The sequence below is a fragment of the Salarias fasciatus genome, unplaced genomic scaffold (assembly GCF_902148845.1).
Source record: "Salarias fasciatus unplaced genomic scaffold, fSalaFa1.1, whole genome shotgun sequence".
Classification (NCBI taxonomy): Eukaryota; Metazoa; Chordata; class Actinopteri; order Blenniiformes; family Blenniidae; genus Salarias; species Salarias fasciatus.
This window is the reverse complement of record NW_021941390.1, coordinates 507491-517803: the sequence shown is the minus strand read 5'-3', so window position 1 is coordinate 517803 and position 10313 is coordinate 507491. Positions and strand designations below refer to the sequence as shown.

The 10313-nt window shown below is 57.2% G+C and overlaps 1 protein-coding gene across 1 annotated transcript in view; it reads right to left on the bottom strand.

Moving 5' to 3' along the window:
• The window catches only part of LOC115385522 (transmembrane protein 106B-like), an 11726-nt gene extending 1711 nt beyond the window's left edge, over positions 1-10015 (bottom strand). Inside the window, exons 1-6 of the mRNA XM_030087587.1 lie at positions 9886-10015; positions 9739-9802; positions 8138-8291; positions 7210-7350; positions 7088-7131; positions 6962-7015 (exon numbers count right to left, since the gene is read on the bottom strand). Of these exons, the coding sequence (XP_029943447.1) occupies positions 6962-7015; positions 7088-7131; positions 7210-7350; positions 8138-8291; positions 9739-9802; positions 9886-10015 (587 nt within the window). The remainder of the gene's footprint in view (positions 1-6961; positions 7016-7087; positions 7132-7209; positions 7351-8137; positions 8292-9738; positions 9803-9885) is intronic.
• Positions 10016-10313: the final 298 nt, after the last annotated feature.

Here is a 10313-nt window from a genome sequence, read left to right as displayed (position 1 = left end):
GCCGGGCGGGGGCGGAGCGGCGTCCTCCGCCGGGGGGGGCTGCGGCTGCTTGGAGGGGCTCAGGTGCTTCTTCATGGCTCTTCTGTCTTCTGCTCCTCCCCCTCTAGACGGCGGGGCGCCACAGGCTCGCGAGCCTCGTCATCTTACCTCCGCACGTGCGTCGTGCGCGCGCCACCTCCGTGTCCACAAGGTGTGTGAAGATGCGCGAGCGGTTCCAGGTCGGACGGGCTGCGGCAGCACTTCCGCTCGCCCTTTCAACATAAAGCGGGACCGTGCGCCGTTTGCGCGGCAACGGCTCCGTTTCAGGACGTTTCGTGTTCACGCGGCAACGTTTCATAAACGATGTCCGTTTGAAGAAGACGGCAGAGACCCTGGAGACAGGCGTCTCTCAGAGGACAGACAGGAGGACGCAGGAGCTGCTGCGGCCTCCAGGGGGCGCAGCCAATCAGAATGTCTTCAGTCAGCTGCGTGAAGCTGCTGCAGCAACAGGGACACGTTTTACCCTTATGATGACCATGATAATAATAACACTAATAATAATAATAACAATAATAACACTAATAATAATAACAATAATAATAATAATAATAATAATAACACTAATAATAATAATAACAATAATAACACTAATAATAATAACAATAATAATAATAATAATAATAATAATAATAATAATAATAATAATAATAATATTTATTGATTGTAATTAGTTAATTAATTATATAATAATAACAATTATTATTGTTATTATGAATTTTAGTATCGTTTCCATGGCGATGGAGGAGATGCAGTGTGCGGCCATGGCAGCAACAGATTCTGTGTGTGTGTGTGTGTGTGTGTGTGTGTGTGTGTGTGTGTGTGTGTGTGTGTGTGTATGTGTGTGTGTGTGTGTGTGTGTAATCAGTTGCTGAGGACGACCTGGGGGACGAGGACCAGCTGGAGAAGTGAAGCAGCAGCAGGAGGGAATCAGCCTGAAAGCTTTTATTTTCTGGGTTGAATCTAAACTTCCTGTTTCCTCCTGCTGCTGGAGGAAACTTGACCAGCAGCCTCCACCCCTCCTCCAGCCCTCCTCCACCCTCCCTCCTGGGCAGACACACCCCAGACGCTCCAGAGACAGACCTGGGACGGGAGGAGGAGGAGAGATGAGGAGGAGGAGGATGAAGGAGGAGGAGGAGGAGGAGGAGGAGAGATGAGGAGGAGGAGGAAGGAGGAGGAGGAGGAGGAGGAAGGAGGAGGAGGATGAAGGAGGAGGAGAGATGAGGAGGAGGAGGATGAAGGAGGAGGAGGAGGAGGAGGAGGAGAGATGAGGAGGAGGAGGAAGGAGGAGGAGGAGGAGGAGGAAGGAGGAGGAGGATGAAGGAGGAGGAGAGATGAGGAGGAGGAGGAAGGAGGAGGAGGAGGAGGAGGAAGAAGGAGGAGGAGGAGGAGGATGAAGGAGGAGGATGAAGGAGGAGGATGAAGGATGAAGGAGGAGGATGAAGGAGGAGGAGGAGGAGGAGGAGGAGGAGGAAGGAGGAGGATGAAGGAGGAGGAGGAGGAGGAGGAGGAGGAGGAAGGAGGAGGATGAAGGAGGAGGATGAAGGAGGAGGAGGAGGAGGAGGAAGGAGGAGGAGGAGGAGGAAGGAGGAGGAGGAGGAGGATGAAGGAGGAGGATGAAGGAGGAGGAGGATGAAGGAGGATGAAAGAGGAGGAGGAGGAGGAGGAGGATGAAAGAGGAGGAGGAGGAGGATGAAGGAGGAGGATGAAGGATGAAGGAGGAGGATGAAGGAGGAGGAGGAGGAGGGTGGAGGTTCTCTCAGGCTCCTCCCACTGCGCTCTGACTTCAGATGCTGCACAGAAAGCAGAATCGTCTGAGCACAAAGGTCACTCAGAGGTCAGAGGTCACAGGAAGGACGATGGAGGACTGAGTGGTCCGGAGCTCCGGGTGCTGAGCAGCGCTCTGATTGGACGAAGCAGGTTCCTCTTCCTGTCCACAGGAACCCAGGAGCTCTGAGCGGTTCTCCGTCCAGCTGCCCCGCCCAGCAGGACCGGTTCTCCTCAGGCTGGAACAAACAGACCCGGGTTCTCCCTGGTTCCGTCCCGGTTCCGTCCTGGTTCCTCCCGGGTTCCGTCCTGGTTCTGTCCTGGTTCTGTGTCTGACCTTTGACCCTGGAACCATGACAGAAAAACCTGTTCCTGCATGTTAGAAGACAACCGGCCAGCAGGGGGAGCCGCAGCACCCTCAGAAGAACCGTTCTCTTCTCTTCGGTCTGAACAGGTCCTACAGGATGTTTGTGAGGGGGGGCAGACTGACCCGGTTCGGTCCAGTTTCATCCGGTCCGGACCGGACCGGACCAGGAACTGACTCCAGTCTCAGCATGAAGCGGACTTCCTGGACCCTTGTGGAGTGAAAACATGCTCTGAGTTGTAAGTCCTGTTGCATGCTGGGTATTTCTTGGACTCTGTGGCGCTGTGAGGTTCTGTTCCTCGGTGGTTTGGTGGATCGGAGGCTCTTCTGGTGGGGGCCAATTTTGGCCCACGGCCCTTATGTTGGACCCCTGAGTGTCTTCTAGCATCAATTCGTCTCTCAGTCTCGTTTATGTGAGGTGAAGACGCTCTGAAGACCAGGATCAGGACCAGGATCAGGACCAGGATCAGGATCAGGACCAGGATCAGGATCAGGATCATGATCAGGATCAGGATCAGGATCAGGATCAGGACCAGGATCAGGACCAGGATCAGGACCAGGATCAGGATCAGGATCATGATCAGGATCAGGATCAGGATCAGGATCAGGACCAGGATCAGGACCAGGATCAGGTTCAGGTTCAGGTTCAGGTTCAGGTTCAGGTTCAGGGATCAGGATCAGGATCAGGATCAGGTTCAGGTTCAGGTTCAGGTTCAGGGATCAGGATCAGGATCAGGATCAGGATCAGGTTCAGGGATCAGGACCAGGATCAGGATCAGGTTCAGGTTCAGGTTCAGGTTCAGGTTCACGTTCAGGGATCAGGATCAGGTTCAGGTTCAGGATCAGGTTCACGTTCAGGGATCAGGATCAGGTTCAGGTTCAGGTTCACGTTCAGGGATCAGGATCAGGTTCAGGTTCAGGGATCAGGACCAGGACCAGGACCAGGACCAGGACCAGGACCAGGACCAGGTCTGGAAGCTCCTGGTCCTGACCCAGTTCCCCTCCAGCCTCGTCCTGTCCTCACTGCACGTTTCCATGGCGATGGAGGAGATGCAGTGTGCGGCCATGGCAGCAACAGATTCTGTGTGTGTGTGTGTGTGTGTGTGTGTGTTATTTGGACAGCAGGTGTCCCTGTGTGTGTCTCTGTCTCCTTGTCTCCCATCCTTCCTGTGGCCTGGTCCGTCCCCGGTTCCTCTCCTGTCCTGTCACGGTTCCTCTGGTGGTCGTTGTCCTCTTGTCTCCTGCTTGAAGCTCCGCCCCCTTCCTGTTGACTCCAGTCTGTCCAGGTGTCCAGCTGTCCAGGTGTGTCCTGCTGGTTCCTGCAGCTGTCCAGAAGTCCACAGCTGATGTCCAATTGATCCGCTGATTCCGTCCCCGCGATCCTTGGTGCAGCAGTCTGTCCCGTCCTCTAGCAGTCTGTCCCGGGACACCGGGTCCCTCTGAGGGTGGGGAGGGAGGACGGTTCTGGACGCGTGTCCACGGCGAGTCCATCAATAAGTCCACTCTCTGTGTCTTTGGCTGCCGGTTTGTTTTCCTCTCTGCGTGAAGCCTGCGGTCCGTTACCACGGCAACAGCAGACGCTGCTCCGCCTCTTCATCAACACACCAACGGACACGGCCAGGAGACAACCTGCTGTCCCTCTGTCCCTCTGTCCCTGTCTGTCTTTCCTTCAGTCCCTCTGTCCTTCAGTCCTTCTGTCCCTCTGTCCCTCTCACACCTGCTCCTCACCTGGGTCTCCATGCTGTCCCCCTCCTGCTCCCCCTGCTGGTCAAACTACAGAACTGATTTATGGCTCCTGTGTGCAGCTGGCGGCGCTCCAACCGTCCGACGGCCGGGTTCCACAGCCGGGTTCCACAGCCTGGTTCTACAGCCGGGTTCTAAAGCTGGGTTCTACAGCCGGGTTCTACAGCCGGGTTCTAAAGCCGGGTTCAACAGCCGGGTTCTAAAGCCGGGTTCTACAGCCGGGTTCTAAAGCCGGGTTCAACAGCCGGGTTCCACAGCCGGGTTCCACAGCCGGGTTCCACAGCCGGGTTCTAAAGCCGGGTTCTACAGCCGGGTTCTAAAGCCGGGTTCTACAGCCGGGTTCCACAGCTGGGTTCTACAGCCGGGTTCTAAAGCCGGGTTCTACAGCCGGGTTCCACAGCCGGGTTCTAAAGCCGGGTTCTACAGCCGGGTTCTACAGCCGGGTTCCACAGCCGGGTTCCACAGCCGGGTTCTAAAGCCGGGTTCAACAGCCGGGTTCTAAAGCCGGGTTCCACAGCCGGGTTCCACAGCCGGGTCAGAAACAGAACCCGGGTCAGGAGCAGAGCCCAGACTGGAGAGGTGGGCGGGGTCACGGACAGATTGAAGTGAGACAGACAGACGGACACAGTGAAGGACTGAAGCGTCTTTTGGTCCTGCTGGTCTTTATTAGTCCCTCAGAGCTCGGAGATGCTGGACAGACAGCTGGACTTCCTCTGGATCATCTCCTCAGGACACAGTGCTGCTGGGAAAAGGCTCCGTGACCCTTGACCCCGTCCCTCCGACCCCCCACCCTGCCGGTCCTGGTCTACATCTGGACTGGATGCAGAAATGATGCTGATTCTGAATGAACTGATGAAACAGCAGATGAGAGCTTCATCCATTCATCCATTCATCCATCCATTCATCCATTCATCCATCCATCCATCCATCCATCCATTTATTCATTCATTCATCAAACTGAGCTTCCAAACCGAAAGCGTTTCCTCACAGATCTGGGTGGCGACCTTTGACCTGTGCTGACTGACAGGGCACTGAGACCGCTTCCAGGTCTTCTCAGGCTTTGGAGCTTTTCTCACATCAGATACTGAGCAGACCCCAGAGGTCAGCCCAGAGGTCAGCCCAGAGGTCAGCCCAGAGGTCAGCCCAGAGGTCACCCCAGAGGTCAGCCCAGAGGTCAGCCCAGAGGTCACCCCAGAGGTCAGCCCAGAGGTCACCCCAGAGGTCAGCCCAGAGGTCACCCCAGAGGTCAGCCCAGAGGTCAGCCCAGAGGTCACCCCAGAGGTCACCCCAGAGGTCTGCCCAGAGGTCACCCCAGAGGTCACCCCAGAGGTCAGCCCAGAGGTCACCCCAGAGGTCAGCCCAGAGGTCAGCCCAGAGGTCACCCCAGAGGTCACCCCAGAGGTCTGCCCAGAGGTCACCCCAGAGGTCAGCCCAGAGGTCACCCCAGAGGTCACCCCAGAGGTCAGCCCAGAGGTCACCCCAGAGGTCAGCCCAGAGGTCACCCCAGAGGTCACCCCAGAGGTCAGCCCAGAGGTCACCCCAGAGGTCAGCCCAGAGGTCACCCCAGAGGTCTGCCCAGAGGTCACCCCAGAGGTCACCCCAGAGGTCAGCCCAGAGGTCACCCGAGAGGTCAGCCCAGAGGTCAGCCCAGAGGTCACCCCAGAGGTCAGCCCAGAGGTCAGCCCAGAGGTCAGCCCAGAGGTCAGCCCACAGGTCAGCCCAGAGGTCACCCCAGAGGTCAGCCCAGAGGTCAGCCCAGAGGTCAGCCCAGAGGTCAGCCCACAGGTCAGCCAGGACGTCCAGCAGAGACCTGCCAGGCAGGGCGGGGGCGGGGTCAGGGTTCAGGGTTCAGGCTCAGGTCAGGGTCAGGGTCAGGGGTCAGGGGTCAGGTTCAGGATCAGGTTCAGGGTTCAGGTCAGGTTTCAGGTGAGGGTTCAGGGTCAGGTCAGGGGTCAGGGTCAGGTCAGGGTTCCTGGTGTTTGGCTCCCTCTACCAGTCCTTCAGAGAAAAGCACTTCCTGTTTGTGGAGGACGATCTGAGAAAAGCAGGAAACCGTTTGTTCACATGTTGATCTGTCAGGCCGTGGTCGTCCCGGTCGTCCCGGTCTGTCCCAGCTGGTTCCGGTTGGTCCCGGTTGGTCCCGGTCCGTCCCCCCTCGTCCCCCCTCGTCCCCCTTCGTCCCCGGGCTCAGCCGGTGATGGGATGCGGGACGGTGGAGTTGCTGCCGCAGTCGATGTACTCGAAGGTTTCCAGAGAGAGCTGCTCCGAGTGGGCCAGGTAGGACACGTCCAGGGTCAACCTGGGGACAGACACCTGAGGCTCAGCACCAGCTGACTGGAGACAGAAACCTGTTTACAGGAGACCAGGAGACCAGGTGATCAGGAGACCAGGTGATCAGGAGATCAGGAGATCAGGAGACCAGGAGATCAGGAGATCAGGTGATCAGGTGATCAGGTGATCAGGTGATCAGGAGATCAGGAGATCAGGTGATCAGGAGATCAGGAGATCAGGTGATCAGGAGATCAGGTGATCAGGAGATCAGGTGATCAGGTGATCAGCTGCAGTCTCACAGCCAGTCAGGAGCCTGGTACTGCAGTCAGCTGAAACGGGGACGGAGCTGGAACCTGCAGGCTGATCTCTGATCACTGTAGATCACTGTAGATCACTATGGATCACTATTGATCCTCTGTGGATCGACTGATCATATTATCATCATGTTATGGACACAAAGGTCAAAGTTCCCACGTAAACCAGAAGCCAGCAGACCGGGGTCGAGTTTCTGTATTTCTATGATGAGGAGGCCACGTTAGCCCCGCCCACCTTCATATACAGCCAGTGAGGACGCTGTGGGGGACGCCACGTTAGCCCCGCCCACCTTCATATACAGCCAGTGAGGACGCCACGTTAGCCCCGCTCACCTTTTGAGGACCTGAAAGCAGTTCAAGCTAAAAACAAGGCATTCTGGGAAAATCCCCCCAAACCCTCCTCCACCCGAGAGCTGATTTCCAGTGACCTTCCCCCCCTCCACCGGGGGGCGCTGCAGAGACTCACTGCAGCTGCAGGAACAGGGTGTGGATCTTGATGGAGCTGGACTTGCAGTAGGTCCTAAGAACAGAGGTCAAAGGTCATGGAGGCAGAGCGGGTGGAGTTTGACCTGCAGTCCGGAGCGTGTCTCACATCAGGCCGTCGTCGGTGATGGACAGGTTGGTCGGGACCACATACTGTGGAGAGGGGTCAGAGGTCAGCCGAAGGTCAGAGGTCAGAGGTCAGCGCCCCCCCTCCCGGGACCCGGGGCTCACCGACTTCCTGGAGCGGGACGGCAGCGCCGTCAGGTTGCCGATCCGGGTCTTCCCCACCACGCTGTCCCCGATCAGGCCCTGGACGCTGAAGTCCAGGATGCGGACCGGGACGTAGTTGTGGTTGGTGACGTCCATGCAGTTCTGGAGGGCGGAGCGCAGACAGCTGACGGCCGGACGACCTTTGACCCTCGTAAAGCCTCGTAAAGCCCGGATGCTGCTACACGGATCAGCTGACTGGAGACCGCACCTTCTACCAGCGGCGTCAAACATAAGGCCCGTGGTCCAAAACCGCTAGCTCAAGGCTATCAAGCTCGCCTCAACGCCACGCTGTCTGGGGGTCTGGAAATTACCCAGAATGCAACAGCTGCAGGAGGAGTTTAAAAAACATTTCACACCAGAAGGTTTCAGTCAAACTGGCTTCATGTTGGGATCAGAGTCTCTTCTGGAGGAACCGTTTGGTTCTGTGAACACATCCACGTTCTCCTGCTGAATCACACTGTGTGGTTCTATCTGGACCGTCTGGTTCTATCTGGACCGTCTGGTTCTATCTGGACCGTCTGGTTCTATCTGGTTCTATCTGGACCTTCTGGTTCTATCTGGACCTTCTGGTTCTATCTGGTTCTATCTGGACCGTCTGGTTCTATCTGGTTCTATCTGGACCGTCTGGTTCTATCTGGTTCTATCTGGACCTTCTGGTTCTATCTGGACCTTCTGGTTCTATCTGGTTCTATCTGGACCGTCTGGCTCTATCTGGTTCTATCTGGACCGTCTGGTTCTATCTGGTTCTATCTGGTTCTATCTGGACCGTCTGGTTCTATCTGGTTCTATCTGGTTCTATCTGGACCGTCTGGTTTTATCGGGACCATCTGGTCCTATCTGGATCTGGTTCTGTCTGGACCGCGTTCTGCTGAACTCGGCCTCCACTCACCGTGACTTCCAGCTCCACGGCGTCCGGGGTGAAGAACACCTGAACCGACAGAACCGACACCGGCGTGAGGCTGACGCCGCGGGGGAAGAGGAAGAAGAGGACGGCGCAGCAGAGCAGCAGGCAGAGCAGCATGGAGGCGCACACGTACCGCGACCTGGAACACAGCACAGCCACGTTCTCCAACACCGCCACCGGAGGGCGCCCAGGAGCCGGCCGCTAGAGGGCGCCCAGGAGCCGGCCGCCGGAGGGCGCCCAGGAGCCGGCCGCTAGAGGGCGCCCAGGAGCCGGCCGCCGGAGGGCGCCCAGGAGCCGGCCACCGGAGGGCAGACAGGAGCCGGCCGCCAGAGGGCGCCCAGGAGCCGGCCGCTAGAGGGCGCCCCGGAGCCGGCCGCCGGAGGGCGCCCAGGAGCCGGCCACCGGAGGGCGCCCAGGAGCCGGCCGCCGGAGGGCGCCCAGGAGCCGGCCGCCGGAGGGCGCCCAGGAGCCGGCCGCCGGAGGGCAGACAGGAGCCAGCCGCTAGAGGGCGCCCAGGAGCCGGCCGCCGGAGGGCAGACAGGAGCCAGCCACCGGAGGGCGCCCAGGAGCCGGCCACCGGAGGGCGCCCAGGAGCCGGCCGCCGGAGGGCGCCCAGGAGCCGGCCGCTAGAGGGCAGACAGGAGCCAGCCACCGGAGGGCAGACAGGAGCCAGCCACCGGAGGGCGCCCAGGAGCCGGCCACCGGAGGGTGCCCAGGAGCCGGCCACTTAAAAAAGTAATCCGGTACAATTAAAGGTTACCTGTCAGAAAATGTCATCAGTAACTTACTCTAATTACTGAAATGAGAGAGTAATGTACTGGGTTCGTTTTAGTTACTTTTAGATTACTTCACCAGCTCAGTGTAAACTACAGCTCAGTGTGTGAATAAGTCGCGCACACACACACACACACACACACTGCTCTGAGTATTGTCACGATGGCTGGGCTCCTGTGGTGCGCCCCCTGCTGGGCACAGGGAGGAACACCAGTCTACTCTTTATACGTCTACGGTAATGTCGCGGTTTGTTCCGTAGCGTTCCACTCTCTGCTACGTTCATCTGGTTTTCAGTAATTCGTGTTTTTATCAGACGTACCTGGAGCCAGATTTACAAAACATTTTATGTGCTGTAACAGATTACAGTTACTTTTTTTGGGTATCCGAATTACATAACATGTAATCCGTAAAACGTTTCTGGGGCCACTTTGCTGTTTGCTGCCACAAAATCCAGGACACCTGTTTAATGCCATGATGCTTAGGACCAGGACCAGGATCAGGGTCAGGACCTGGAAGAGAACCAGGACCAGGACCAAGACCAGGACCAAGACCAGGACCAGGACCAGGACCAGGACCAGGACTCATGTTTCATAAAAGTTTTCTCTCGTTTCCATGGAGACAGAACGGGAGTGTTTTCATGAAGTTGTGTTTTCAGTGTTGTCATGGAAACAGAACCTAAAACTGGAACTCTTGTGTGAACCGGCCCCAGTGGAGTCCAGCGTGCTAGCTTAGCATTAGCATTAGCATTAGCATTAGAATTAGCATGAAAGCATCTGCAGAAATGAAAGACTGAGCGCCGCTGCTCCACCTACGTCCGTCTGGGTTTGAGCCTCACGTCGTTGCAGGGGATCACGGCCACCAGCTGGTCCTCGTGACCTGCGGGGACAGACAGGAGACGGACGGTCCGTCTGAGCGGGACGGGAACGAGTCAGGAGCCAAATTACGGAAGCACAGCTGACCTCTGGGGATCCTCCCGGAGCCTCGGCAGGTGGGGCAGGTGTCTCCTCTGCCCAGGGACCCGTACGGAGGGAAGGACTTTAAGGTCCTGGACGTCTCTGTCTCCGTCTCCGTCCTGCCCGTCTCATCCATGTCTTCTCATCGGACGACTTCCAGGGTGAAGAGGAGAACTGGGAGAACCTTCCCTCCCTGCAGCCGCTGCCTGTAAAACACCCATAAAACCTGGACGTGGTCAGAGTCCACAGCGTGACAGGGTGTGTGTATGTGTGTGTGTGTGTGTGTGTGTGTGTGTGTGTGTGTGTGTGTGTGTGTGTGTGTGTGTGTGTGAGAGAGAGAGACTTGATCTCGTTCAAAAACTGCCTCACATCAGCAGGAAGACCATTTAGAAAAGGTTCCAAACAAACTGTCTCTGTGGGTTCCTGCAGCCAGA